The 25,234-nt window shown below is 39.2% G+C and overlaps 1 protein-coding gene across 8 annotated transcripts in view; it reads right to left on the reverse strand.

The window, feature by feature from the left end:
* cacna1bb (calcium channel, voltage-dependent, N type, alpha 1B subunit, b) overlaps positions 1-25,234 on the reverse strand; it is a 152,349-nt gene that overhangs the window by 45,825 nt on the left and 81,290 nt on the right. For 4 of the 8 annotated variants that reach the window (XM_051412659.1, XM_051412657.1, XM_051412654.1 and 1 more), the window contains exons 9-20: positions 22,588-22,691; positions 19,868-19,983; positions 19,666-19,755; positions 16,985-17,074; positions 14,841-15,062; positions 14,621-14,733; positions 14,384-14,496; positions 13,155-13,286; positions 5,863-5,892; positions 2,438-2,510; positions 2,024-2,141; positions 89-156 (exon numbers count right to left, since the gene is read on the reverse strand). In XM_051412659.1, coding sequence (XP_051268619.1) covers positions 89-156; positions 2,024-2,141; positions 2,438-2,510; positions 5,863-5,892; positions 13,155-13,286; positions 14,384-14,496; positions 14,621-14,733; positions 14,841-15,062; positions 16,985-17,074; positions 19,666-19,755; positions 19,868-19,983; positions 22,588-22,691 — 1,269 coding nt within the window. The remainder of the gene's footprint in view (positions 1-88; positions 157-2,023; positions 2,142-2,437; positions 2,511-5,862; positions 5,893-13,154; positions 13,287-14,383; positions 14,497-14,620; positions 14,734-14,840; positions 15,063-16,984; positions 17,075-19,665; positions 19,756-19,867; positions 19,984-22,587; positions 22,692-25,234) is intronic. The other 4 variants (XM_051412661.1, XM_051412662.1, XM_051412658.1 and 1 more) reach the window with 1 other exon arrangement.

Consider the following 25,234-nt stretch of genomic DNA (forward strand, 5'->3'; position numbering starts at 1 on the left):
AACATAAAGTAGAAACCTAGAACATCTTTATTGCGTCATATGTCTCATTAATGTGTTTTCAAATGCAACATTCAGACAGCCAGCATACCTTGGTCAGCTCCTGTGCATTCGCGAGGTTATCGACAGCGATAGCCAAGAAGACATTCAGGAGGGTGTCTGAATAACAGCAGAACTCAGGAGAAAATACAGATGTACAGTATGTATCCTGTGATGACATATGCAGTGTTTTTCTTCACCAAACTAGGAGAAGGCCCTAACATTGATGATCTGGTCGAACTGCCAGTTTGCCTGTCAGATCACAGAGAATATTTCAGTCCTGAACAGGATATCTAGGCAACTGCTGTTCAGGCTCTGCATTTATCAAGTTTCTCAGAGTAAGAAATTGGTCCTAACTGGCCAAAAAAGTGCTGCATTTTTGCTCCTATGGAACTAGAAATTAAAAAAAAAACTTTTAGGAGAGCTCCAGAGGTGTCCTCACCTGTCAGGAGCAGCCAGGGGATGGCATTCATTTATGACAATGAGCTTAATTTGTCGTTTGTCGCACGATGCGAAAGAGGGCAAATGTTCTCGTGGCGAAACTGGTGTCCAACTTTACAGCAACTGAAATTGGGTCCGTCACAACCAACAATTACTGCAGCAATAAATCAAACTTTGATCATTTGTACAGCTCAGTACATTCATTTCCCCTCCACTCAACTCAAAGATACATGGATAAACTTGCCAATCCTCAGTTTATTTATTGAAAATAACAGTGACGTGAATAACAGACGGTGGAGCTTAATTTTAAAGATATGTTCATATTGTTATCATATATTTCCCACAGTAACACCTGTGAGAGTACATGAGCTAACAGAAGCTGTAGTTGAAAGGTGACTTAATGAAAGAAAAGAGAAATGTCCCACTGTCCCACAGAGGCTTTGAAACATTACTCCTGCTGGACACTCATTTTAGCCTTTATATAAATCATTATACTATACTGTAATGGTAACCTCTATAATGGAGATTGTCATGAAAAACCCTTTTTTAAATTCCTTGATTGTTTGACGCTTTCCTCTCATGTCTCCATCAAGAAAAAGGCTTTCAGCTCCACAACTGTTGTGTACACTCACAAATGAAAATGTGCTTGATTTTGAGCGCATTGTTGATGGACAGTAGGGGTGTAAAGAGTTACCTATACGAGTCGGAAATGGGTTTTAACGTTATGGATGGAACAACATAGATACGACCCCTGGATCAATCTAAATGTACCATCAACTGGTCGAAAGGTCTGATTATAAAGTTATGAATTGTTTGACAAACTATTTTGCAGCTTCTCCACTCTCATTAAAAGTAAATGGTCAATGCGAGGGTCTCCCGTCAAGAGCAACGATAGCAACGTTAGCACAGCGTGGCTTGCAAGGTCGGTACATAAACATAAATGTCCAACAACGCCGACACGATTTCCAGTACACCATCAAATCTTAAATCTAAAGTTTGGAAGACATTTGGATTCTATAAGAAGGAAGGAAAGTTGGACAAAAGTCTAGCCATCGGTAAGATCTGTCGGACAGCAATTAAGCAGTAAGGGACATTAACAGTAGCACAACAAATCTTAACACTCATCAGAAGAGACGGCATGGTGACACCTACACAGGCGACGAGGAGTCTGTGGATGCTAACACAGCTAGCACAAGAAAGAACACGCAAGACAGGGATGTTAAACACTTTCCAGCCACAACTTAACTACAAGGTCGAATGTAAGCAAAGTCACTTTTATAGAATTGGCTTATTTTAATTAAATCTCTACATTAAACAAATGTTAAGAACTGTATCAAATTGCATCGTATCACATCAAACTGCACACAGAACTGTTCCATCGTCCCTGGATTGTATCGTAGCCTATGTATCTAGATATGTATGTATCGGATCATCTTAGAAAGGAGAAATGCACACTCCTAATGGACAGTGTCTTCTCTCAATGCAAAGCAAAGAAGAAATAGAGAAGCTGAGCACACACTGCAGTTTGAGGTGTTAAAGAGGATACAGTTTCCAAAGAGCGTGAGTACGATGAAGTAGACGGAGGAGAACATGCCGCGGCGAACGCCTCCTTGAGACTCGATCCCGTGGTACATCACGGCGTTCCAGTCCTCGCCAGTCAGAATCTGTGGAAGACAAAAGAGTCAGAGTGACGCCGGGGACACGGGCGGGTTGTAAAGCACCATGCAAATCTCACAGAGTGTAGAATTAAATTACTTTACAGAGTGAAGGGTTATGAGCACAGACTAATTGAAGGATTATCAGCAAGCTCATTAGGGGACAGAAGGTACACAGACCAGTCATTCCCTCTAATTAAAATGACGGATAACAATCTTTCTTTTTCTATAAAGTCAATATTCTCTCATTTATTCAGACTGTGTGAAGAGCACCTTGTGTGAGTCTGTGTGCAGGTGTGTGTTACCTGGAACACAGTGAGGATGGCTGCTGGGAAGGTATCAAAGTTTGTCGTTGGCGTCTCATCTTCAAAGTTAAACCTAAAATTCAGAATCAGAACAACCTCATTACAAAGAGTGGAAAATCGGAAATGACAAAAATGTAGTCCCAGTCAGATCTTAATGGCATCTACCTGCAGTTCAGGAGAAGATACAGGGAAAGGTATGTTTATTTATTTAAAAAAAATTAATTAAAATAAAAAATATCAAGAAACCACTCGGATTGATAATGTTAGGAACCTGTTGCTGAGCTCTCACTACATGTTTCTGTCCATGAGAAACATGACACAGCATAAAAATACACACATTCACACCTTGAGTCACAGCTGCAGCTTCTTTTTCTTCTCCTGTAACACTTTTATTATCTACTGTCAATCCACAATGACCCCCCCGCCCCCCAAAAAAACACACACACAAACCTTTGTACTGCTGTACTTGTGAGGACCTTCACTAACATAATGCATTCTATTCACCTAACGCTTACCTGTCTGGCTTATTACAACTTGGTCTTATTTTTATCTTAGTTTAAATCATATGTATTGTATACTTTTTTTTAACTTCTTTGAGTATTTTAAAAAGTCAAGTTACTTTGTTTTAAGTATTTTCTATTTTAAGTATTGCACTTCACTACATAGTCCCATATAATAGTCATTTTAAAGACTGTAACAAAAGAAAGGTGTTAATTCAGTGGCTGCAGCAGAGAAGAAGCTCCTGTGTTGCTTCCACGTTGTGCGCCCCACTGCACATGCCCATTAGTGTTTCCCTGCTGGCTTCGCAAAGCATTCCCACTTGGCCCATAGACTTTACATTGATGATTTCATGAAAATAAAATAGCTTTTCTAGGCTCTGGGAAAGTTTGATGGATTCAAAACTCATAACACAAATAGAATTATTGACGTTTGCTGTCAGAGGTGTCCGGTTTTACAGACATGGTCCCCGTGGGAAAAGGCTTTTTGGGCTGCAGGGTATTTTTTTGTGGCAATACCGTGAGCGACCATTATAACAAATTGGCAGCAAGACTAAGTGGTCGAGCCAGCTCTCTTAATTCATCCACGATGCTGAAAACTATGTAGGTGCCGTATTAATACATCTCCATGTTGTCTGGTGATGGTTTATTCTGATATCAGTTCTATAGAAGTGGCAGGTTATTTAATTTATATATCCTAATATTTCTTGTTGCACCTTCTGTGGTGTCTATAGATCTTCTTCTTTATTGTTTTGTCTCTTTTCTGGTTGATTCTAGTAAGGCTACACTGAGGAAGATGGTTATATATTTATAATTGACAATCAGTTGTACCCACAGGCTGCAAAGTGCTATAAACTATAGAAAATTAATTCATTGTTTGTTTGGACATGGTTGTGTTGTTTTTGTATGTTCACATGGAAATGCAATTTACTTTGTTGCCTAAAGGTGTTCTTTATTTTAATAGTTCTATCATATAAAATTATCATCATTACACCATCCACTCCCCCTTTTTGATTAAAATGTAACGCAGTAACAATTGCTCAGAGTAATTTTAACTGACCTACTTTTTACTTTTATCTTTTACTGTTAGTACATTTTTGCGAAAGCAGTTTTACTGTGTAAAATGTATTTAAAGTACAAGTACTTTTGTTTGAGTAAAATATTCCAGTATTGTTTCTATCATTGAATAACACCAGGATCTGGGAACGTGGCAATGTTTGTACAATGGAGTCCATAGGGATAGAAATATGAGCAGTCAGTCAAGGTGTAAACAAGCCTACAGTTCCCCCAACCATATTTACTATAGCACACACTTTTCCTGTGCAATGAAGGATTGTTACCAGCAATACAGGTGCCCTCACTTTCAGATTTACTTCCAAATAAAGTGGTATATATAATCTGACTGCTTGTGTTTCTTGGCCCAGATCTCAGTAATTAACCTGGTGAGCTGAACTGATAAATTTTGGCAAAAACCACAAAGGTAAGATTCAGGTTGTAACAAACCAGACTTATTTAACCATTGAAACTACATGTTGAACCCCAACCTTTGCCATAACCTTAATAAGGACTGAAATGAGGGCAGGACAAAATGTCCTCACCTTTAAAAAATGTCTAAAACTGTCTCAACGTCAGTCCTCACAAAGACAGAAATACAACACAAATATAGGAGTACGTTTTTCAGATTTCTTTACAGCTTCAGATAGAGACTAGTGTATTCATAGATGAAGGGAGTTGTCTTGTATTGATAATGGATGAGACAGAAGGACAGAGAAACATGCAGCAGCAGGAAACACTATTCACCAGGGAGCCACGGCTCCAACTTTGAAGTCCAAAACACACTGCCTCTGCAGCTCAGGGCTGCATCATGTGACACATGTCATATGCACAAAAAGGAGGCAGCACGCTATCGAATCTGCCAGGCATATTAACCATCTAATATCAAGCAAATAAAGTAAATTAATTGATTCAGGAATTTTCTTTTTTTTAAACATCATTCCTCACCTGAGGAGCCAACATTCTGCTCACCAGGAAAGGTGTTTTTAAAAAATTTAGCTTTATAATACTGAAGCTGTTGGTTGTAAATATCTTTGTATTTGAGTTTCTCCTTGTCTGCTGTAACAGCTACAACACCACAGAAAAAGGCTGATATCAGCTGACAAGAGAAATAATTGAGGAAGCCTGGATATGCCTGGCAGTGGTCTGAAGAATCTGAAAAAAGAAGGATTTCTTTTCTGATGTGTCGAAGCTTCGGCACCTCAAAACTACAGCTGTGTGTGTGTGTGTGTGTGTGTGTGTGTGTGTGTGTGTGTGTGTGTGTGTGTGTGTGTGTGTGTGTGTGTGTGAATAGAGTACAGTACAGACAGCCGTCTTGACACACATCCTACAGTGCCAGTATGTTTTGGGCTCAACACAACAGCACTCCTGAATGGAAAGTTAAACACACTTCAACACAGGGAAAAGACATTGACAGAAAACACAATGGCAGAAAAAACAGATTAAGAGTGAATGAATGAATGAATGAAGGGAGATTCAGTCTTTACAAATTGCACTATTGGTAGTGCCATCCTTTTCATCTCAAAAGCTGATTTCAGTCAAGTTCATAAACTGCTAAATATTAGAGGGTAAATAAAAGACTCATTGACTCAAAGGTCAATAAATCTGAGTAATAGTAAATTGGATCCAAAGTGGATTCAGCCATGTGAACCCAACACTACTGGCTTTACACAAACATGAAACACTTTCCATCTTCAGCTATAATTACATTAATACAGATGTATTCCTGCAGATTTATTTTGTGTTAACATGAGTTTTTCATGAAATTTAACAGCAGGGTCCAACTTAATATCGTCACTACTTTCATCACACATGCACACTTTCTACACAGAGGATCTAAATCTTTTCAGAAAGCCCACAAATGACCCAACAAACCTGCCAAAACCTGAATCCGTGGTCTTGAAACTGAAGAAGACAATGAGAGAATGACAGAGATGCATAAGGATGGGTTGGTCATTCCACTGAAAATAACCTACACTGCTGATCATTCGGCATTGTGTTAAATATAAATATAAAGAGGCATGTGCAGGAAACATTTGTGGCTGGGTGGGAAAAGGGGATATAACAAATTGAGGCAATATTCAAGTTTAAGAGCAGTTGTTAAAGGTATTTTAAATGTGTGTTGATGTGTGAATTGTTAAAAGCAGTGAAATCAGAAGGTCCACAGCATCCAGGGAAAAAAACATTAAAGACAGTTAAACAGTGATTGTTATAAGTTAGAATTTTCTTCGTATATGTGAACACAAATGCTGCCAATTTCACCTGCTTCATATTCAACAGTGTAACATTGTCTTGACACCACTTAAGAAATCTGCCTTAGCTCAAGATAATATGGTTCACTTTAATTATGACCAGAAAAACTTGTGGGACATTATTTCTTGTTATTGTTATTTGACTGACATTCAAAGATTCAAGGAGAAGAAAATTATTTGCTTTTCTTCTCATAATTCTTTTGTTTGTAGTTGAAATTTTACAATTGTTCACCTGGCCTCAAACAATCAAAGGATATAAGACTCAATAACACATACAAATGAGAGTGTTGGTTAAAGGTTATCAACTGTGTCCTCAGATTTAGCTGTTAGGGCTCTGTTTTTGTGATGCAATGCCACCTTACAACAAACTGGAGTAACGACCACATTTCATGAATACAGAAGGAAACTTTTTCAGAATTGTATCACCAGAAAACTGGTGCAACTGTGGTGCCATTGCATTTTGTTCTTTAGATCAGGCATTCCCATTTAGGGTCTGTTGTACCCCAGGAAGTACTTCAGCATTTACCAGGGGGTACATAGTAGGCAGATTGTAAAGTCACTCAGCCACAGAAAAAAATATTTACTGACTACAGCAGTATTCAAAAGTTAGCAGTGACTTGAGATATGAGACTTCTTATTAACATTTAACCAAAATCACAATCTTTCCCCAATCTTAACCAAGGGGCTTCTGTTGCAGGAGTCTGGACGTGAACCCTGGACTGTGGTGTGGTAGTCCTGCACTTAGTATGGCCACTATCCACCCCACCCACCTCCATGTGACTCCACAGTATGTTTCAGAAAATGTTGTCAATATAACGTAATTATGAAAACAGTTAAGTGATATACAAAAGTAATTTCTAGGAGACAGCGTTTGATCATATGATTTGCCAAACAAACTGCAGTCTATAAGCACAGAGGATGCCTCACTCAGTTGGTTCCATGTTTTCCTTACAAGGAGAACTATCACGCCTGACCCTCTTGCCATTAGTGATGGGGTACCACAGGGGTCTATTCTCGGTCCACTACTATTTACATTATACATTACATCATTCTTCCTAATCAGTACATTAAAGTCAGTGCTTTCTAAACCAAAGTTTCTAGATAAAGTTAATTCAGTTCTGTGAGATATAGCAATTTTTTAATTTCACAATTTCACAATAGAGGAAGAGCAACAGGCATAGAAATAAACAAACATAAAAAGAGTACAGCAGGTGCACCTGAAATATGTAACTTTGCTGGCAGAAATGCTGAGAACGTCACAAAAATAGAGCCCATTTAATCCTTAACAAACAAGGACAGACATGAGTACTGTTTTTACTGCCTGATAACAGTCAAATTATCTTAAATATAAAGATTTAATACCACCTTGAATATCTTTGATATTGAATGTCTTTGATATTGAATATCTTTGATATCAAGGTGTATGAAAGTAGTTGCTTGACAGAAAAATCATCACAATGCAGTTAACATTGCACAAACAAGGAAGGAATATGCACGCAAGAGCTTATGAATTATACATTGACTGTGTTTTCAGAATGCATTTTATAAATATCAGCCTTTATATGGGTGCATTTGAAATATTTTAATAGAAATCGTTATATGGAATAAATGAAACGTCTTTCACACTTCTATAGACAAAGCATGTGATGTGCCACCTAAAGCAGCTAGAGGAGCAAGAGGGGTGAAAAATGTGTTAGGGGGCAAAACACACATGAAGGAAGAGGGGACAAAGGAAGAAGAAGAAGGGTCTGTAAAAATGAGGAGCAGAAGTGGAGCACCACCGTGACCCTCTGCACAAATGACTGCTGCTTTCTCCTGTGATTCTGTGTGTGTGTGTGTGTGTGTGTGTGTGTGTGTGTGTGTGTGTGTGTGTGTGTATATATATATACTGTAGGCATGTGTACTAGATCCTGACCAAATATGGATTATGGACCAACATCGTTTTTTTTATGGATAATATTGTCCATTTGTTTTTGTTTTTTTACCTAGACTCGTGCAACACCATTTTGTGATATGGGTGTGATATGTCTGAGTGAAGATATTTCATAGTTGACCTATAAACATTATCTTTAAAGATGAATGATGACTGTTAGACTAAATATAAGATAATGGTCAATTTTTAACCGTTTTTTTTCATGGTTTGTGCCCCTGAACTCCAGTTAAGGGAAACATCAGCGCTACACTAAACAACATTTTAAACAACATTTGGAGATCATTTCCTGTTTCAACATGACAATGCCCCCATACACAAAGCCAGGTCCATAGAGAAATGGTTTTCCTAGTTTGGTGTGGAAGAACTTGACTGGCCTAAAAAGAGCCTGACCTCAACCCCATCCAACACACCTCTGGGATGAACTGGAACACTGACTGTCAGCCAGGCCTCATCAGCCAGCATCAGACCGACCTCACTAATACCCTTGTTGCTGACGAGAAAATCTTGTAGAAAGCCTTCCAAGAGAAATGGAAGCTGTTATAGCAGCAGATCTGCCCATAGCTTTGGAATGACATGTTTAACTACCACACATGACTGTAATGCTCGGGTGTCCATATACTTTTGGCTATGTGATGGATCACTGAAAACCCAATATTGGCCAATAATATCAACCAGCATGTATCAGTCTGTCTCTTCTGTACATGCATGACGGACATGGGGGCGGGAAGGGCGAGTGAAGAGAGAGAGGAGAGGGGGGAGGGAAAACTAATTCAATAAGCCCTTACTCCCTTGGTATGTCATCATACTCTCTCTCTCTCTCCCCATGATTCTCTCCTTCTACCTTTGTCCGTCTCTGTCTCATTACTGCGGTCTCTATCGACCACCCCTCTCTCCACCAATCGCTCATCCCTCCATCACCCTCTCCATTTTGCCTCAGCCTCCTCCCCTCCTTTCCTTCCCTGCTCTATACCCATCTCCTCATCCCTCCCTTCTTCTCCCCTACATCCTCCCTTCCTCCTTCCTTGAGGATTAGCGGGCCCAGTGCAGGGAGCGGCGGTGGCGGTTTGCTGCTCCTGTGTGCGACGACCACTGTTTACTCTGATAATAGGGATTGGGAGCGTGCCGTTTGGCTTCCGAGCGACATTCCATGGGGACTTCATTAAATCAATCCTGAGTCATGTGAGGGCACACCCCCCACAAGCTTGTGCCCTAACCCTCCCCATATCTATTCCTTCAGACAATAGCAGCAGGTTTACATTGTGTGGGCGAATGCAGCACACATCTCGGAGAACACACAGGCATGTACACAGGCAAGTGGATTTGAGATAATGGCGTATGATATTGGGAAAAAAAGATGAGCAGAGCATTGGGACTAGGGCATGAATCAGGACACACTGCAGTCTTATGATAAGTCAAGAAATGAAAATGGCTTTTACTGTATGAGGAAGGGTCAGAATAGGCCCACTGTGTATACGAGGGCTGCAACTAATCAGTCCCTCCCGGATCTCATAGAGGTTTCTGTCATTATAACACAAAAACTGAGGCAGACAGAAAAAAATGTTGTTAACATTTTGCAGTTAACTGTGGTAATATTATATAATATTATTATTTTCATATTAAGTTCCATATAGAGAGCAAAAACGTCTTTCAGGATTCTGTGACTTTTTAAAATCTGTATTCAGTATTTAGGGTAACCATGGTCCATGCCATATATTGTTAATAACAAGCACCACGAACCAACAGTTTAGTTTAGGCCTTGAAATAGAGGTGGTTTGAATTTGCTTACTTTAAATGATCATTATTAAGGGTCTGAGTTTTACTTGACTTTAGCCCGTAAAAGTAGTTTTGTACAGTGATTGATTAAATGTATCTTTCAGTTCGACCAATTGAGATGGAATAAATGTGAGGGTTTGAAACAACTGCATGTCGCAAACATTAGACATCAGATTGCAAATTCCTGGATGGACTGACCAGTGATTACTTGATTATATAGTAATAATCATAAATGCTAAGTCTTTAAAATGAATGAAACATTCGGAAACTGCAATGTCAACCTGGTTGGCATTCAGAGTAAATAAAAAAAGGTCTTTTGAAGTGATTCAAGAGGTTGTACAATTACTGAGCCTGCACAGTAAAGAAGGAAATATAAAATGCCATCAATTCTGCGTCTAAAGTCAGAATAATCAACAAACAAGGTCTGCACCTTTAAGATTGAAAGCTACAACCAAAAAAAAAAAAATTATTCTATTACAGTAAATCCTGCACATTTCCTTTGAGCTTATCACATTTTTTTCCCCCCAAACAGTCGGTGATGTCCTGTGAGTCTCAGCAGGGAGACGCTCCTCTGCCTCAAGCTGTTTATCTTTCAATTCTCACAATTTTACCAGGAGATTACTTTTGGTGTTTTGAGAGCAGGAACATAATCTCTGAGCCAAAAATAAAGTCAGAAAATTACAAAGCATCTCTTCTTTTTAACAAACCATTTAATCTTCTATTTAGGGTTGAAAGCCTATTTTTCATTAAATCTGCTTGAGGAATGGTTGTGTTTTCTTTGATTTTGATACAATTAATCATTCTCCGAAACAAAAAGTGGCATTGCCTGCAATATAGAAGAGTTTTTTTTTTTTACTTATTCATAAATCTTGGCTCAAGAAAATGTGAAAATCATTTGACTCCTTTGGTTCATTTTTAAACTTAGACTTCATGTAGGGCATGAACTGAGCATGTATGTTGGTTACGGACATTTTTCGCAAAGAACAGTGTGCTCGGCCTGATGTTCTGGGCTGGCTGGAAGCACCATGTGGACGTCAGACTCATCTCACACTTGTCCATCACCGGAGACTAATGCAACGCTAATGATGGTGCAGACTGTTGTAAGACCTGGTGCCATGGCAACAGCCTGCTGCTTCAAAGACATCCTGTTGTGGTGTGGTGTTTGTGAAGGCCATCAGTCCGAGGAGACGTGAAGTAGTCTTGTTGAAAATAAGGTGTGTATGGCACATTATACATAAAACACATATAAAATACATAAAAATATTTTTGGATTAAGGAATTTAAACTAAAACAGCAGAATTCAGACTTTTAGTACATGCATGGACGCACAGTCTGCGCACAGTCTCAACCAAAAAAACAAAAAAATAAATAAATGATGAGGTTTTTCTAGTAATAAATAAATACCAAAGCCAATTAGCATACTATAATTTAATATGAATCTCAAATTCCCTTATAAGATTAGGGGACATTTTTATAACCCCTCAGTCTTTAATGTAAATGCAAGCTGAGGATATAAGCAACAATCAGGGCTTCACATTGGTCTTTGAATTACCCCTTCAAGTTACAACTTATTCACAGAGTCCTCATGCCTAGACAATTATTTATCAATGCCTTAAATAACCCATATAACCATTACAAAAATCATTCATTAAAAAAATCATTATGGTTAAGGTTTAGTTAGCTTTGGGCAACTGAAACGGCTTGCTTAAGGTTGGGAAAAGATTTTTTTCATGCTTAGAAAAAAAGTAGTGTTGACTGTTGGTAAAAATGTTTACTGATGCACTTTATTCTTAAAATGGTTATGTTTTGTTGTATAATATATGTGTAATGAGTAAAATTTAATAAAGTTGGTAAAAAAGGTAAGAGGCACGGAGGTTTTATGGTGTTATAACAACGTTGCACTATTTTTTCTTTCACGTCTGAGTGACATTATTCATTAATCACATGACCACAAGAGGTCAAACGTGAACGTAGGTCACAGGTCAACAACCAACGCTGCTGTTTTCCTGTTGAGGACAGTCTCAAATCTTTCATTGATGATCATAAGTTTAAAGGGGAATTTCACATATTTTACACATAAAGTTCTCATTTTTTAAATCTGTCTCGTTAGTTCTTCAACTTGGATCTTAGATTTTCATAGTTTTGTCGAACATTTCTATTTGTATTCATCAAGTTCAATGCTGAGATCTGGAGCAGATCTCAGTCAGACAAGAAACACTAGCTGTCAGATGATCGCAGTGGTTGTAAACAAACCAACAGTGAACAAAACAAAACAAAAGAGAAAACAAAGGCCAACTATAAAATGATTGCCAAAATGGCCCCTTGTGAACATCACAACATCACAGGTTAGAGATCAACTTTTACATACTGTATTCAGTGTAGCTGTGCACAGTTTTCCTGTGCGATGAGGGATTATCAGCACCATTTCAGCTGTGCTCATGTTCAGTGTTACATCCAATTAAAGTGCTATAGGTAATTTGACTAAACTGTAAGCTTGTTAACAACACCTGCTGGTGTTTCTGGTCCCGCTGGACTTCACTGTAGCGGTGTTGCTGTGTTCCCAGATCTCAGCAATATCCTTTGTGCAAATCATGGTTTCATAACCAACTAAAGAAATAAGACTCACATTGTAATAAACCCAAATTATCCATTAGGGGCTTTATAGAATTAATGATTTCTTTCCTGGTGAACTTACAGCTAAAATACTACTTCAGGTTTCATAGGGCTAAGATACAGCAATAGGCTCTAAATTAAAGAACTACACAGATATTAAAGGAATGTTAATGCATGTAATATAATGTAAAATGTAACTATGCCTGGCTGGAGCAATGTCTGTGTGACGTAATGTGACATGTGAGGCAATTAAAAAGTAAAATGTGTGTGTATAAGTTGAGTCAGACGGGGCTGCATGCCAGGCTTTTGATTAACTGCAGCCAGCCCAGAACCATGAGGTGTTCCTGTCATTAGAAGACATGGAGCTCCTGCTGAGAGTGATATCAAAGGGCCACGGTCGGTGCTGCTGCTCTGCCAGCTACACCTGCTGCGTCAACACGTCTGTCACCGCCGCCACGCCGGGCCAGGGATCACACACAGGGAGGAGGGTCAGATGGAGAGATGGATAGAGGAGAGGTGGAAGCATGTGCGCATGTATGTGTGGATGAATGGAAAGAGGAGGACAAAGCGCGGGACAAGTTAGAGAGATTACTCACTGTCCTCCGAAGAGCTGCATGCCCAGCAGAGCAAAGACCACGATGAAGAGGAAGAGGAGGAAGAGCAAGCTGATGATGGACTTCATGGAATTGAGGAGGGAAACCACGAGGTTCCTCAACGAGTTCCAATATCTAGAGGAGGAAGCGGCAAACACAAAGAAAGAGACGGACAAATAATTTTTTTCTCCCATTAAATATTACTCAACATTGCTGACAAACAAGCAGTGAGTGACAGAACAAACCGATTCAAACAAACAATGCTTGAAAATAGACAGAGACAAAAACAACCAAAACAGGAAAGGCAAAGAGAGGAACAAATGGCAATATGAGCTGTCGGTGGGTGGAATAAAACAAATCAATGCGTCAGGGTCTACAGCTGCCAGTGTCAGTGAATCACAGGATTACAGCTAATCTAATGAAATAAAAGGATTGCCATCAAACTCTGGGACGGGATTGTCAGTTCAGAGAGAAAAGAATTAAGAAAGGACTGAGCAGCATTAAACCTTTGCACTCCAAAATTAAGCATTTTAAAAGAATTCCCCCTGAATTTGATACATTAGGTTTTTAGGTGGGATGTGTTTGTTAGTCACGTGGAATCTTGTCAGAATCTTTTTAGCAAAGAAATCACCAAGATATGAGTAAACCAATTGATGGCGGATGAACAGTAAAAACTGAGCCTCAGATCTGTCAAAACATGTTCTGTTTATTCATTTTACACATCAGGTTCAGTTTACTCATTATGACAAGTTGCACCAGTGTCTTCTGTAACTCTAGAGGAGCTTTGCAGAGTCTAAAAAAATAACCCTAATAATCTAATCCAGGTTTGAGACTACACATTTATAACAGAAAGCCTGCATTACAAACAGGATGTGTGAGGTTTGACTCACACTTTGGTATAAAAGACAGACCTTTTGGCACTACAGTTCCCATCATCCTCTGGGTTATGTAAAGAGAAGTGTAATGTTTCCATGTAATGCGAGGTTGATATCCTTAAAGGCAGGGGTGCTACCAATGCTTTGATATTTTGTATTAGGCGCTATTCTTTGAAATCAATAAGAAGCCCTTCCAACGGCTCCCTCTGGCCAGCACTATGTAACATTTCTGGAGGTGCCACTGCTTAAAGGTTCACAGTTGTGGTGGTGCAACAAATGAAAGCAATGTTTTCTGTGATTGAAGGCTTATGTTCTAATTAACTGTAGCTCCATGTGTGTGTTTTGAATTGAACTCACTTAGTGACTTTGAATATCCTGAGCAGTCGCAGGGCTCTCAACACACTGATACCAAACGATGCTCCTGGTTTAATCATGTCCCAGATCACCTCACAAATACTTCCCACAATCACCTAGAGAGGAGAGATGAGGATATAAGTAATCACCCGCTGTATTTGTTTCAATAAGCCAAACAGAACTTGCAATGCTGGTTAATGTTAAATATCCACCCGTGAGTCACAGCCGACAGTAACTTACCCCAAAGTCAAAGCAGTTAAAGGAGGAATGGAAGTAATTCCTGGCTCCGAGGCCGTACATCTTCAAGGACATCTCAGTCAGGAACAAACCCAGGAACACAAACTCTGTTGTGTCTGTTTTCAAGATTACAGAGTAACAAAACCAAGAGAAACTAGTTTTATAGGCCATCAACATCAATACGTGTGTGGTAGTATGACTGTGTATTTGTATGATGACTTACAGAGGGCCTGTGTGAGCCACTTGGGCTGGTCATAGTGGACTATGGCCACACACAGAGTGTTGAGGCCCACCAGACACAGAACAATCCAGTAGAAGCTCTGAGCTTTCACCATGCGGCGGATGAAGAACCGGGTCCTCTTCTCCTTCCGTCGGAAATAGGAGGAGCTGTCCAGCTTACTGCTGCTTTTCACACTGGCCCGACCAAATGGAGAGCCCGGAGGAGCTGAAAGCGATGATTGAGAGAGGTGAGGGAAGAAATTGTTTCATTGTTTTACAGTTCACGGTGAAACACTGTGTGTGTCTTTCTCGTGTCCTCTTGCTGTTACCGCGATGAGCAGCATCCCCGTTCTTGTGAGACTCATCAAGATCATAATTTTAACATACATTATGATGGTTATGCATATGCATGTCTAGGAAAAACAGGTGGCCAATTTTGGTGGTTGTTTTAGAGTGATATTATACATTATAGCAAGAACACAAATACAAAAATGACAATTTTGATTTTGGCTCTTTCGTATATATTTATAGAGGTTGAACATTTCAAGTCTGTTGCACACCTAACAGTGATGTCACAGTGTACTGGCCACACCCTGGAGTCCACTTGTGCGTCAAAGCAGCAAAAACAAGAAGTTCAGCTGGTGTTCAGTTGCTCTTAAAATAAGTTTGATATCACTCTTATGTTTGTTTGGCAAATGTGAAGCTAGTGCTAGGAGACACATGTTAGCTTAGCTTAGCATAAAGACTGGAAGCAGGGGGAAACAAATAGCCTCCTTCGAAGGGAAAAAAGCACCTCTAAAAACAATTTACATGTTCGATCTTGTTTGTAAAGACCAAACTAAAAAGGAAGAACAAGAAGTTGTAGTTTCACAGGGGTTATAGACTATAGGGGTATTTCTCTGCGGTGCAGTGACTTCCTGCCTCTTTTTACGGCCAAGAAATAGTTCCACCATGTAACTCCCCGTCAAATCCCTTTCAGTTAACATTTGAAATGCTGTATGTTAATATTTTGCCTGCGTCATACTGGTGTTTTGGAACTTTTTGCTTCACCAAAATGAACAGTTTTGTCCTGTCTCCACCTGCTGATGCTGTATTCCTTCCAATAATGATGTCTCAATGCTGCTCCAGACTCTTTTTCTGCCAGTTTTCCAAAGCTTCGCCAGGATTGCACTTGGGCCTCTGGTTATCAAAACTGCAAAAATGTGTTGGCAACACCCACGCATGTTAGTGTGCAGAGCTTTTGGTACAATCGCGGTACTACCCAGTTAGAGGAAATAGAGAAAAACTCAAGGATCTTAAGGTTTTTTAAGAAATGTGACAGTATGGTTTGGGGATTCATTCCACTTCACATCTGCTAACAAGCACTGGAGGTAATTCGTGAGACGTTAACTGATACTAACAATACCAGCCCAAGGGACAGAAAGAAAACCATAAAATCACCTGAACACTCCTTCAATTTTCCTTGTAGCTGCTCATTAAAAAATATGCACCAGTACATTTGTTGCGTGCAGCAGGACTGCAGGCATCGTGTGTGAAACAAGTGAGATGAGAGACAAAATTTGAGTGTGCAGTGTATTTATTCCCCTGGTACTTAATTTGTATGGAAAACCTTCATGAGATGAGATAGAATAAAAGTAGTGAAGGCAACAAAATAGTTTCAATTATCACGCTTATGCTCAATCCCAACCCACAGACAAGCAATTACATGTTGTCTTTGTGTGGGACCATGAAGTCCATTAATATTAAAATGTCTAATTCTAATGTGCTGCAGGTGATTTTCTTGCTATTTTAATTTAACAGTCTAATTAGAAAAGTTAATTATACTTCTTTTCCCTTGAGGTGAAATCCTTCTACGGCCAGGAGAAAGAGCTTTAGGTCTCCATATCCAGATGGTGCTAAATCTGCATCTGTAAGGTATTTTGTTAAGTTTCTGTGAGATATCTAACAAAATGTTTTGTAGTGTTGAGGTGACATGACATACTAATCTGATAAATGGAGACCAGAGAGTAAGAGGACATGGTAACGTTCATTGTAAAAGACAGGCTTTTACAGTGGCTTTCATTGTAAAGGTCGACTCTGTGAACAGACAGCAAGTGAAGGTCAGAGGTGACCTGCTGCTGGCCGTGGATAAAAAGATGTAAGACTTACCGACAGAGGAGATGTCTGCAAAAGGATCCTCCCCCTCCTCAGCACTGATCAGGTCATTTTTACCTTTCTTGGCTTTGCCTCGTTTCAGGACTGCAAAAAGAACAACACAGACAGGAACAGAAAAATAATCAGTCTTAAAATATAATAGAGTAATATTATTATAGGAATGGTGCATTTCTGTTATGCAAAAATGTATTCTTTAAATATTAATCTGTCAAAGAGTCAATTATAGCAAGAAAAAGAAAGCATTTACAAATTGTATTTCAATGGAACAGCTCTCACCCATCACGTGTGTGTGTGTGTGTGTGTGTGTGTGTGTGTGTGTGTGTGTGTGTGTGTGTGTGAGAGGGGTGAGCTAATTGGAAACTATGAATAGCAGGCATCAATCATGTTTTTCATTTGGAGATTTTCTGCCTTCCCGCTTGAAGCCAGTCTTGGAATGAAACGCTGCCAGCGCAACATGAATGTGATCGTCACATGACCAGCTCCGTGTTACCGGAGTGGTGGGTTCATCTCGAGATCTACAACCCTGCATCTCTGCTCAAAAAGGCTGCTGGGAGGCAGAACCAGGCACCAAAATGAATGAGGCTCTGAGAGTTACACTTATCTAACTAACTTTCTTCACTTGTTTCCTATTGAATCAAACTTATTTCAAGAAATTTTCTCTCTTCTAATCTTGAAACAACACAGAATAAGCCAGGTTGCCAGTGTGTAGGATTTAGAGGCATCTAGCAATGAGATTGCAGATTACAACCAACTGAAAAAAATCAACCAAGGGTGTATGAGAAACCTTGGTGGCCAAGAAACTCACTCAAATTGCAAAAAATGCCTATAGCCAGAGTTTGGTTTGTTTTGTTCTGGACTACTGTAGAAACATGGCGCACTCCCTGAAGATAAAAACAGCTTATGCTAAGGTAACGAAAACAAACAACAACGAACAACGAACAACGAACAATTCTTATATTTAGGTGATTATACACCTACAAAATATATATGAATATTATATTCCATTTCTGCCAATAGAATCTTCTGTGTGTTACACCCTGGACCTTTAAAGTATAAGAAATTATTTTATAAGAAAATCAAATTTGAAGTGTTTTAAAGGGTTTTTTGTCTGAAAAATATATAAAAAAACATCAGCAGCTTCCTTAAGTTCACCCATCCATTCTCTAAATGAATTATCCGGCCTGAAGGATATTTTCTTCTCTCCAAAGATGAGGTAAATGGTGAATACATCGTTTCAGAACAAATAATTAAAATCACCTCTTCTGAGTCAGTCTGCTATGATTGGCACTTTGCTCCACTTCTCATACCTGTCATTCATTTGACGTAGGCCAACTCTGTATTTTCTGCTCGAACAACATCAGAGTGGTTTTTCTGCGGCTGAGGACTCAGACTTTTAATCCCTGATATGTAACTAATTGAGAAAAATAATGGGTGCTGTCACTTTACTAGAATCATCAACATAAATGTGTGTGTGTGTTTGTGTGTGTGTGTTGGGGAGTGTGGTATAGTGAATTTACGTTAACAAATCCAATCAAACTAAAGCTGTAAGGCCCACTAATTAACCCTTGCCTTCACACCAGGCCTAATGGACTGACATCATGGGTGTGTGTGTGTGTGTGTGTGTGTGTGTGTGTGTGTGTGTGTGTGTGTGAGAGAGAGAGAGAGAGAGAGAGAGAGAGAGAGAGAGAGAGAGGGAGAGAGAGAGAGAGAGAGAGAGAGAGAGAGTGCCCAGTGTGTGAAATGAGGCAGTAATAGTACAGAGTAGAAACTATGATCGCCACTGAAATAAGTCGATCATAAGTGATGATTATATGACTGCTCTTATAAATGCCGGTTGGAATAGCTACATTTTGATCGGTTAATGTAAAGCTGCAGAACTGCCTCACTCCTTTTGTACATTATATGTAATGATGTAGCGTTAACTCAATTAAAAAGAGGAAAATTTAAAAAGATCTTGTCAAAACATACATACAAAGACATACTGTATATGAAAATTAGAAAGAAGTTTGGCCCTAAATCATTTGTCAAATGATTGATGTCGTTCTGAAGATATTTAAGATTATTTTATAATTTTCCATGAAATGGCTGAACAAATCCCTGAAATATTTTGGTGTACAAATTACCAAAAGTTGTAAAGTTGATGTGTTTAAATTTGCTTACCAAAAGAAAGCAATGATTTTAATTAAAATGTATATACTATATAACACTAGGATTTTTCCAGTACTATCTAGTAAATAGTGCATACATTTTGTTGCTGAGTTTAGAAATCAATTTGATTTAAATAAATTGTTAGTAGACAGTTTGTGGCATACATTTATTTGCTTTCTTGCCGAGAGTTAAATGAGAAAATTGATACCACTCTTATGTTTGTACGATAAATACGAAGCTACAGCAGGAGACGGTTAGCTTAGCTTAGCTTGGACTTTCAATCTAAAGGACCGTGTCAGTATGTCTGAGATTCACTTACACTCACACTCCACTCAACGGGTTAAAAAGAACCAGATCACATTCATGACTGATGATTTTGGAAGGATTAATGCACTGATGCTGTAAAATAAAAATCAATTATAAGATGGAAATGATGGATTGTACCTCTGTGTGCCTGGTTTACCACTGTCCTCCTGTGGTGATGGACCATGGTAAAGCAGGCAACACATACTCAGCCCTGTTTTCACCTGGAAGGTTTTGTTTCCTCTTGTACCACGCACCATCCAGCGGGGACTTCTCCTCTGCAATCTCCTCCTCCTCCTCCAGCAACACCTCCTCTGCAGAGAGAGAGAGACAGGAGAGAAGGACTTTCTATCAATTTTTTGTGTTTTTCTAACACAACAAACACATACGCGTCAGCTCTCACACTGTTTCAGAGACGAGCCTAACCTGCTTTGCAGATCCACTCCAAGTATCCAGTGAGCTCTCTCTCGATCTGTTGCTGCCGCCGAAGCTTTAGGAACTCCTGCCTCTTCTCCACACGCTCTCTCTCTTTGGCAAATTCTCTGTGGAAACATACAGAGGTACTCTTTATACACAGTAAGAATAAATAGATTTAACATTTTATGATAGTTAAACTTGGATTCAAAGCTTTTTTTTTTTCCCTCTGCATCAGACACCTGCCAGGAACCTGCACATTTACCTTTACAGCAGATAGATACTGTAGATATATCAAGATAGCAATAGATATTGTGATATGTAATGTTCTGGAAAGTACATTAAAACAATGTATAGATAAATAAACAGATGAATTACAGTTTATTAAAGGAATTGTTAAACTTTTTGGAAAATACATTCCGATTTTTCATTACCTTTGTGACGGGCCATTCTAGCTGTTTCCCCCTGATTTCAGTGCTAAGCTAAGCTAATGACCCTATGGCTGTAGCTTAATATTTAAAGGACCAGTGTGTAGGATTTACTGGCATCTAGCAGTGTAGTTGCTGACTGCAACACCCTCACCTCACCCACCCCTTCCAAGAGTGTAGGAAAAACTACAGTGGCCGCAAAACCCTATCAGCCAGTGTTTGGTTTGACCGTTCTGGGCTACTGTAGAAACATAGCGGTTCAACATGTACAAGAGGACCTGCTCCTTCTGTAGATAAAAAAAGGCATTCTAAGGTAATGAAAACACAATGATTGAACCTATGAATATTATATTCCATTTCTGGATCCTCCTAAATGTTACACACTGGTCCTTTAATACACAGATATGAGATAGTGTCTACATCTTAACAAGAAATTAAATAATAGTTTTTTCTTATATACTTGACATACAGAGTTACAGTAATTCATCACATTAATACAAAAACCCTTTAAATACTGATCAAAAAGCAGCGTTGCTCATTGACCTGAAACATTGTCCTGTGCAATTTGCGCTATCACAGATGAAAGTAGAGAATCATGAGAGAAACTTGAGAGTGGTCCTCAATCCAAAACCAGATCACACTGGGAGTTTCAGTGACTTAAGACCAAATGGTCAAAGCTTGTTTTTGGTTTTACTGCATTTTGAAATCATGAGATGATGCAAGTTGATGACACCTGCATCTCCAATTGCATTGTTTCATTCATCACACAATCTTACATTCCTCCAAACTGATGCTGTCAGTCTGAAACATTGCAACAAAGATTTTCCATCTCACACAGTGTGACATGAAATGAACCTGCAAGATTGCTGTTATCGCAGAGAGAGACCTTAACACAAATAGATATATTAGAGAGACAGCTGCTGTAGCCGTATATTAGAGAACAATCATCTCACACTAAATATTGTAATATATCACCCTACCCTTGAAGGACCACAAATGAAGTGCACTGATGGGAGAAGATAACATGTTTCTTTCACTGTTCAATCTGATCTGTGTCTCATGAGACACACACAATACACACGACATGCCTCACTCTCCATAATCACAAACCAGGCACACCCTTCCAATCTGGCAGTATATTTAAGCTGCAAAATTTCCCAGCTCTCCCTCTGCTCTGTCAATGCTGCCCTGCATCAGTACTGCTGCCTGTTGTTCTGTAAGCCCCACCACCACCCAGTCATCCACCTGTAGGCCCCGGGGCCTACAGGTGGATGACTAGGGGGTTTAAGGTATTTGCTCATCACTCCCCAATATCTCTCTGTAAACATATCTGCAGGGAGGGCCAAAATCTTACTATATTATACTGCTGTAATAAACATTTCAAACGTCAGTTCGACTGAACTGTTTTATGACAACAACAAAAAAGAAAGTATAGATGTATATATATATATATTTGTAAAACCATCACTGATGAGGAATGTGGTGGACAGTAACAGTATAATCTGGATTTTGGTGAGATGAGGGGCTGTTTGTCACAGCAGGTGAGAAGACACAATGAGATGGACAGACGTCAGATCGAGGAGCAAAGAGGAGCAGGGTGATTAAAGCCGCAGCACGAGGCCTTTTCATGACACACGAGGATGACAGGAACAGATGATGACAGAGGGAAAGTAAAAAGGAGAAGCACTAGATGATGAGGAGAAGTAATAATCTGTTGATTTTTTCTCAATTCAACTGAGTTACCAGACAGGTAGGATACTGTCTTGAAGCTGATCTATGACTGGTGGACAGTCATCCTCCATGTGTAGTACATGCTGAAGGCTGAGTTTGAACCAATACAGTGCTTTCAGATGCAGTATTAGAGTATCCTCAAAAAAGAGTCTATTAGAGACCTTTTCAAAAACCATTTCTGGTTCCTCAAGTTGCGTGATAATTATTGATCTTTTAACACTGCTTGTTGCTCTATATTTTTTTCAGATTTGTTGTTATTTACTGTGTATTTTACAGTAAGAGGAACTCTTGCAACAAGCTCAGCTAAAAAAATATAGGAAGTGAAAAGAAAATGAGAATAAAATGCAAATAAGCTGCTGATTATAAACCATCTAAGAAAATAAAAACATAAAAAAATTTTAAATTCTTCAGTCCAGTTCTTACACATTTTAATTTACAAGAGGTTTTTTTTTTTTTTTTAAATAAATAATTAATAATCTGCCTAATGTCTTAAATGTAATGTGACATGACATGTGACAAACAGACTTGGAATTTGTGATTTTGTCGTTATGTAACTTTTTTCAGATGACTTACCCTGACAGGACACCCAGCACCAGGTTGAGCATGAAGAAGGAGCCGATGATGATAAGAGGGATGAAGTAGAGCCAGTTCCAGGTGTTTCCTGCTACGTCATTGGTCTGGACACACAAACAACACAGAAGGATATAAGAAGATAGCTTAGCTTTTCTAAGAATTATAATGGCATTATTACACACATTACACCTAACACATATTTATATGTGCTGGTTAATAAAATAAACAAGTGTGAACCCTAATGCAGAATAAACCAAAAGGCAAAAGACCACCAGCACAAATAAACTCCTGGATTGTCAGGTAGTTGCATTTTCTTGAAATTTCCTTTCTAAAAAACTTATATATGTAATATAAATGAATACATTTCTCATTACTTTATATTTTGTATGCTTAATTCAAGTTAGAAAGAGCAATTTTAGTAAGAAATGGCCAATGAACATGTCCCAAAAACAGTCATTTTGTTGGATTTGAATTAACCATTTTGAGCTGACAGTGTATGAATGTGTTTCTCATCCACAGATGAATAAGAATGTATTTTTTAACAACTTGGCTGACTGAACAAAAACACTGACAACTTTTCAATTTGAAAAAAAAAAAAGCAATTAAAAAAGTGTCTGCATCATCTCAGACCTTCCTACCAAACAAACCCACCAACAAATGTCCCGCTAACAGAAAGCTATCGCGGCACAACAACTGTTTAATTCATCACGAGTTACAGCTCAGAAACACCCACCTCGAATAAATTGTCCGCAGACAAATAGGTGTGACAATTCAGTCTTCCAATGTTGAAATGACTTACACTTTCACGTACAGTATAAGTGCACACACACACAGACACACATGCAGACAACTAAGTGATGTTGCTTTTAAACATGGCGTTTCTCCATGGACATGACCCTTCCTAACGATTCTTATATTCAGGTGATTATACACTAATGAAAAACACACCTATGAACATTATATTGCATAATAACAAGTCAAATGACACAAGTGAAATAAGTGGATAATTACTGTATCTTATATTATGCAGTCTAGAGAGCATCTTCCAGTCCATTGTTTTGGTTTTATGGCCTGTAACTTCACTGTACGGTCCAGTCTCATGGCAGCAGTGTTTATCCAAGAATGTCAGATAAACCCACTGTATACATGACCAGCACAAAATGGCAGACAGATTCTGGGAGTCAGCACCCTCCATGTCCTACACAGCGGCCTGTTAGCGGGGGACAGACCTGTGGACTGATGGGCTGTGTGAAGCACAGTGACATTTTGCAGACGCCAGTGTCGGAGTGCTGCCACACGCTGGCTGTAATTGCGATGGGAGGTTCAGGGCGGCTGAATCAGCAGGCTAGAGATCTATATTATGCACCCCAGTATGTGAGATGAACACACACACACACACACACAGACACAAACATACGGTAGCACACCCTCTGTCTCAGCTGTCAGAGAAGCAGCAGCCCACACACCAGGATAAATGGCAGGCAGAAGCTTCGCTGTGTTGCTCTGCATCAGTTCTTTTTCTACATGTCCAACATATCATCCCTGTTTCATCATCTCATCACTGAGTCTTCACGTCTATCTCTGCCTAGTCTTTTCTCTAACCCTAACCCTGCATTACATGAACATCCTCCATCTTCTCTGTCCTTCCCTTCAAGTTCAGTTCAAGAAAGAATTAAGGACAAGGTTGACATTTTGGGAAATATGCTTTCTTTTCAAGGGGGGATAAGAAAGTCTATATCAATCTCATGTCTGTGTGTTAATTACAAAGCAGGCTTAGCATAAAGACTAGAGGTATGGGGAAACAGCTAGTCTGGCTGTGTCTAATGTTCACAATAAATCTACCAACACCTCTAATGTTCACTAATTAACAAGATGTATCTTTTCAACCTTTAGATGAAAAGGTTTTAGGTCAAGTTACATTCTGGAACAATTTCTTGGCAAACAACAGCTCGGGAACAGTGACTGTAGCTGCCTGAAGTTGTTGTTACAGTGAAGTTGGCTTTACAACACGCAATGGTTTTTTTTACCAGTTTGTTTCCATTACTCTAATCAGTGTGATTTCCAGCTAAAAACTCTGATAAACCATCTGTAGGCCATCTATCCAGCACTAAACAAGACACAAAGTAAGCAAACAATTAGCTAGCTATTAGCACTACAGAGCTAGATATTTCCCTCAGGAGTTGGTGGAGGCAGAGCTAAGAGGAAAGTGAATACTGGACTTTGATTCACTGAAACACAAGAATGTCTCCTGGATGTGTAAGTAGTCAACTGTTTGCTAACGCGTTTTCCATATCAACTTTAAGAGGCGGTAATAAGTCAGTGTGTTTGCAGCTTGTTGTGCTGCCCTCAAGTGGCCAAAACAATCGGTTAGTGCAGCTTTAAAGATTTCCATTTGTTCTAATAATCAGTGTAAATAAGATATTTGGTTGATTTCAAATCTTTGCGCACAATTAGGTAACATGCAGCTCTCTTTTCTGCTTGCAGTAGCAACAGATAGCTTTCTCTCCCTGGGGAACCTGGGTTGCCTGGTGTGGAGGAGAAAATGAAGTGGAAATGCATTCTGTTGCATCACTCCCAGCGTCAGCTGGAGAGGAGGAAAGACTTTTCTCTCCCGTTGACACGGCCTTAATTCTTCAGCTGACTTCTC

Source organism: Dicentrarchus labrax, unplaced genomic scaffold, assembly GCF_905237075.1.
Source record: "Dicentrarchus labrax unplaced genomic scaffold, dlabrax2021, whole genome shotgun sequence".
NCBI classification, from domain to species: domain Eukaryota; kingdom Metazoa; phylum Chordata; class Actinopteri; family Moronidae; genus Dicentrarchus; species Dicentrarchus labrax.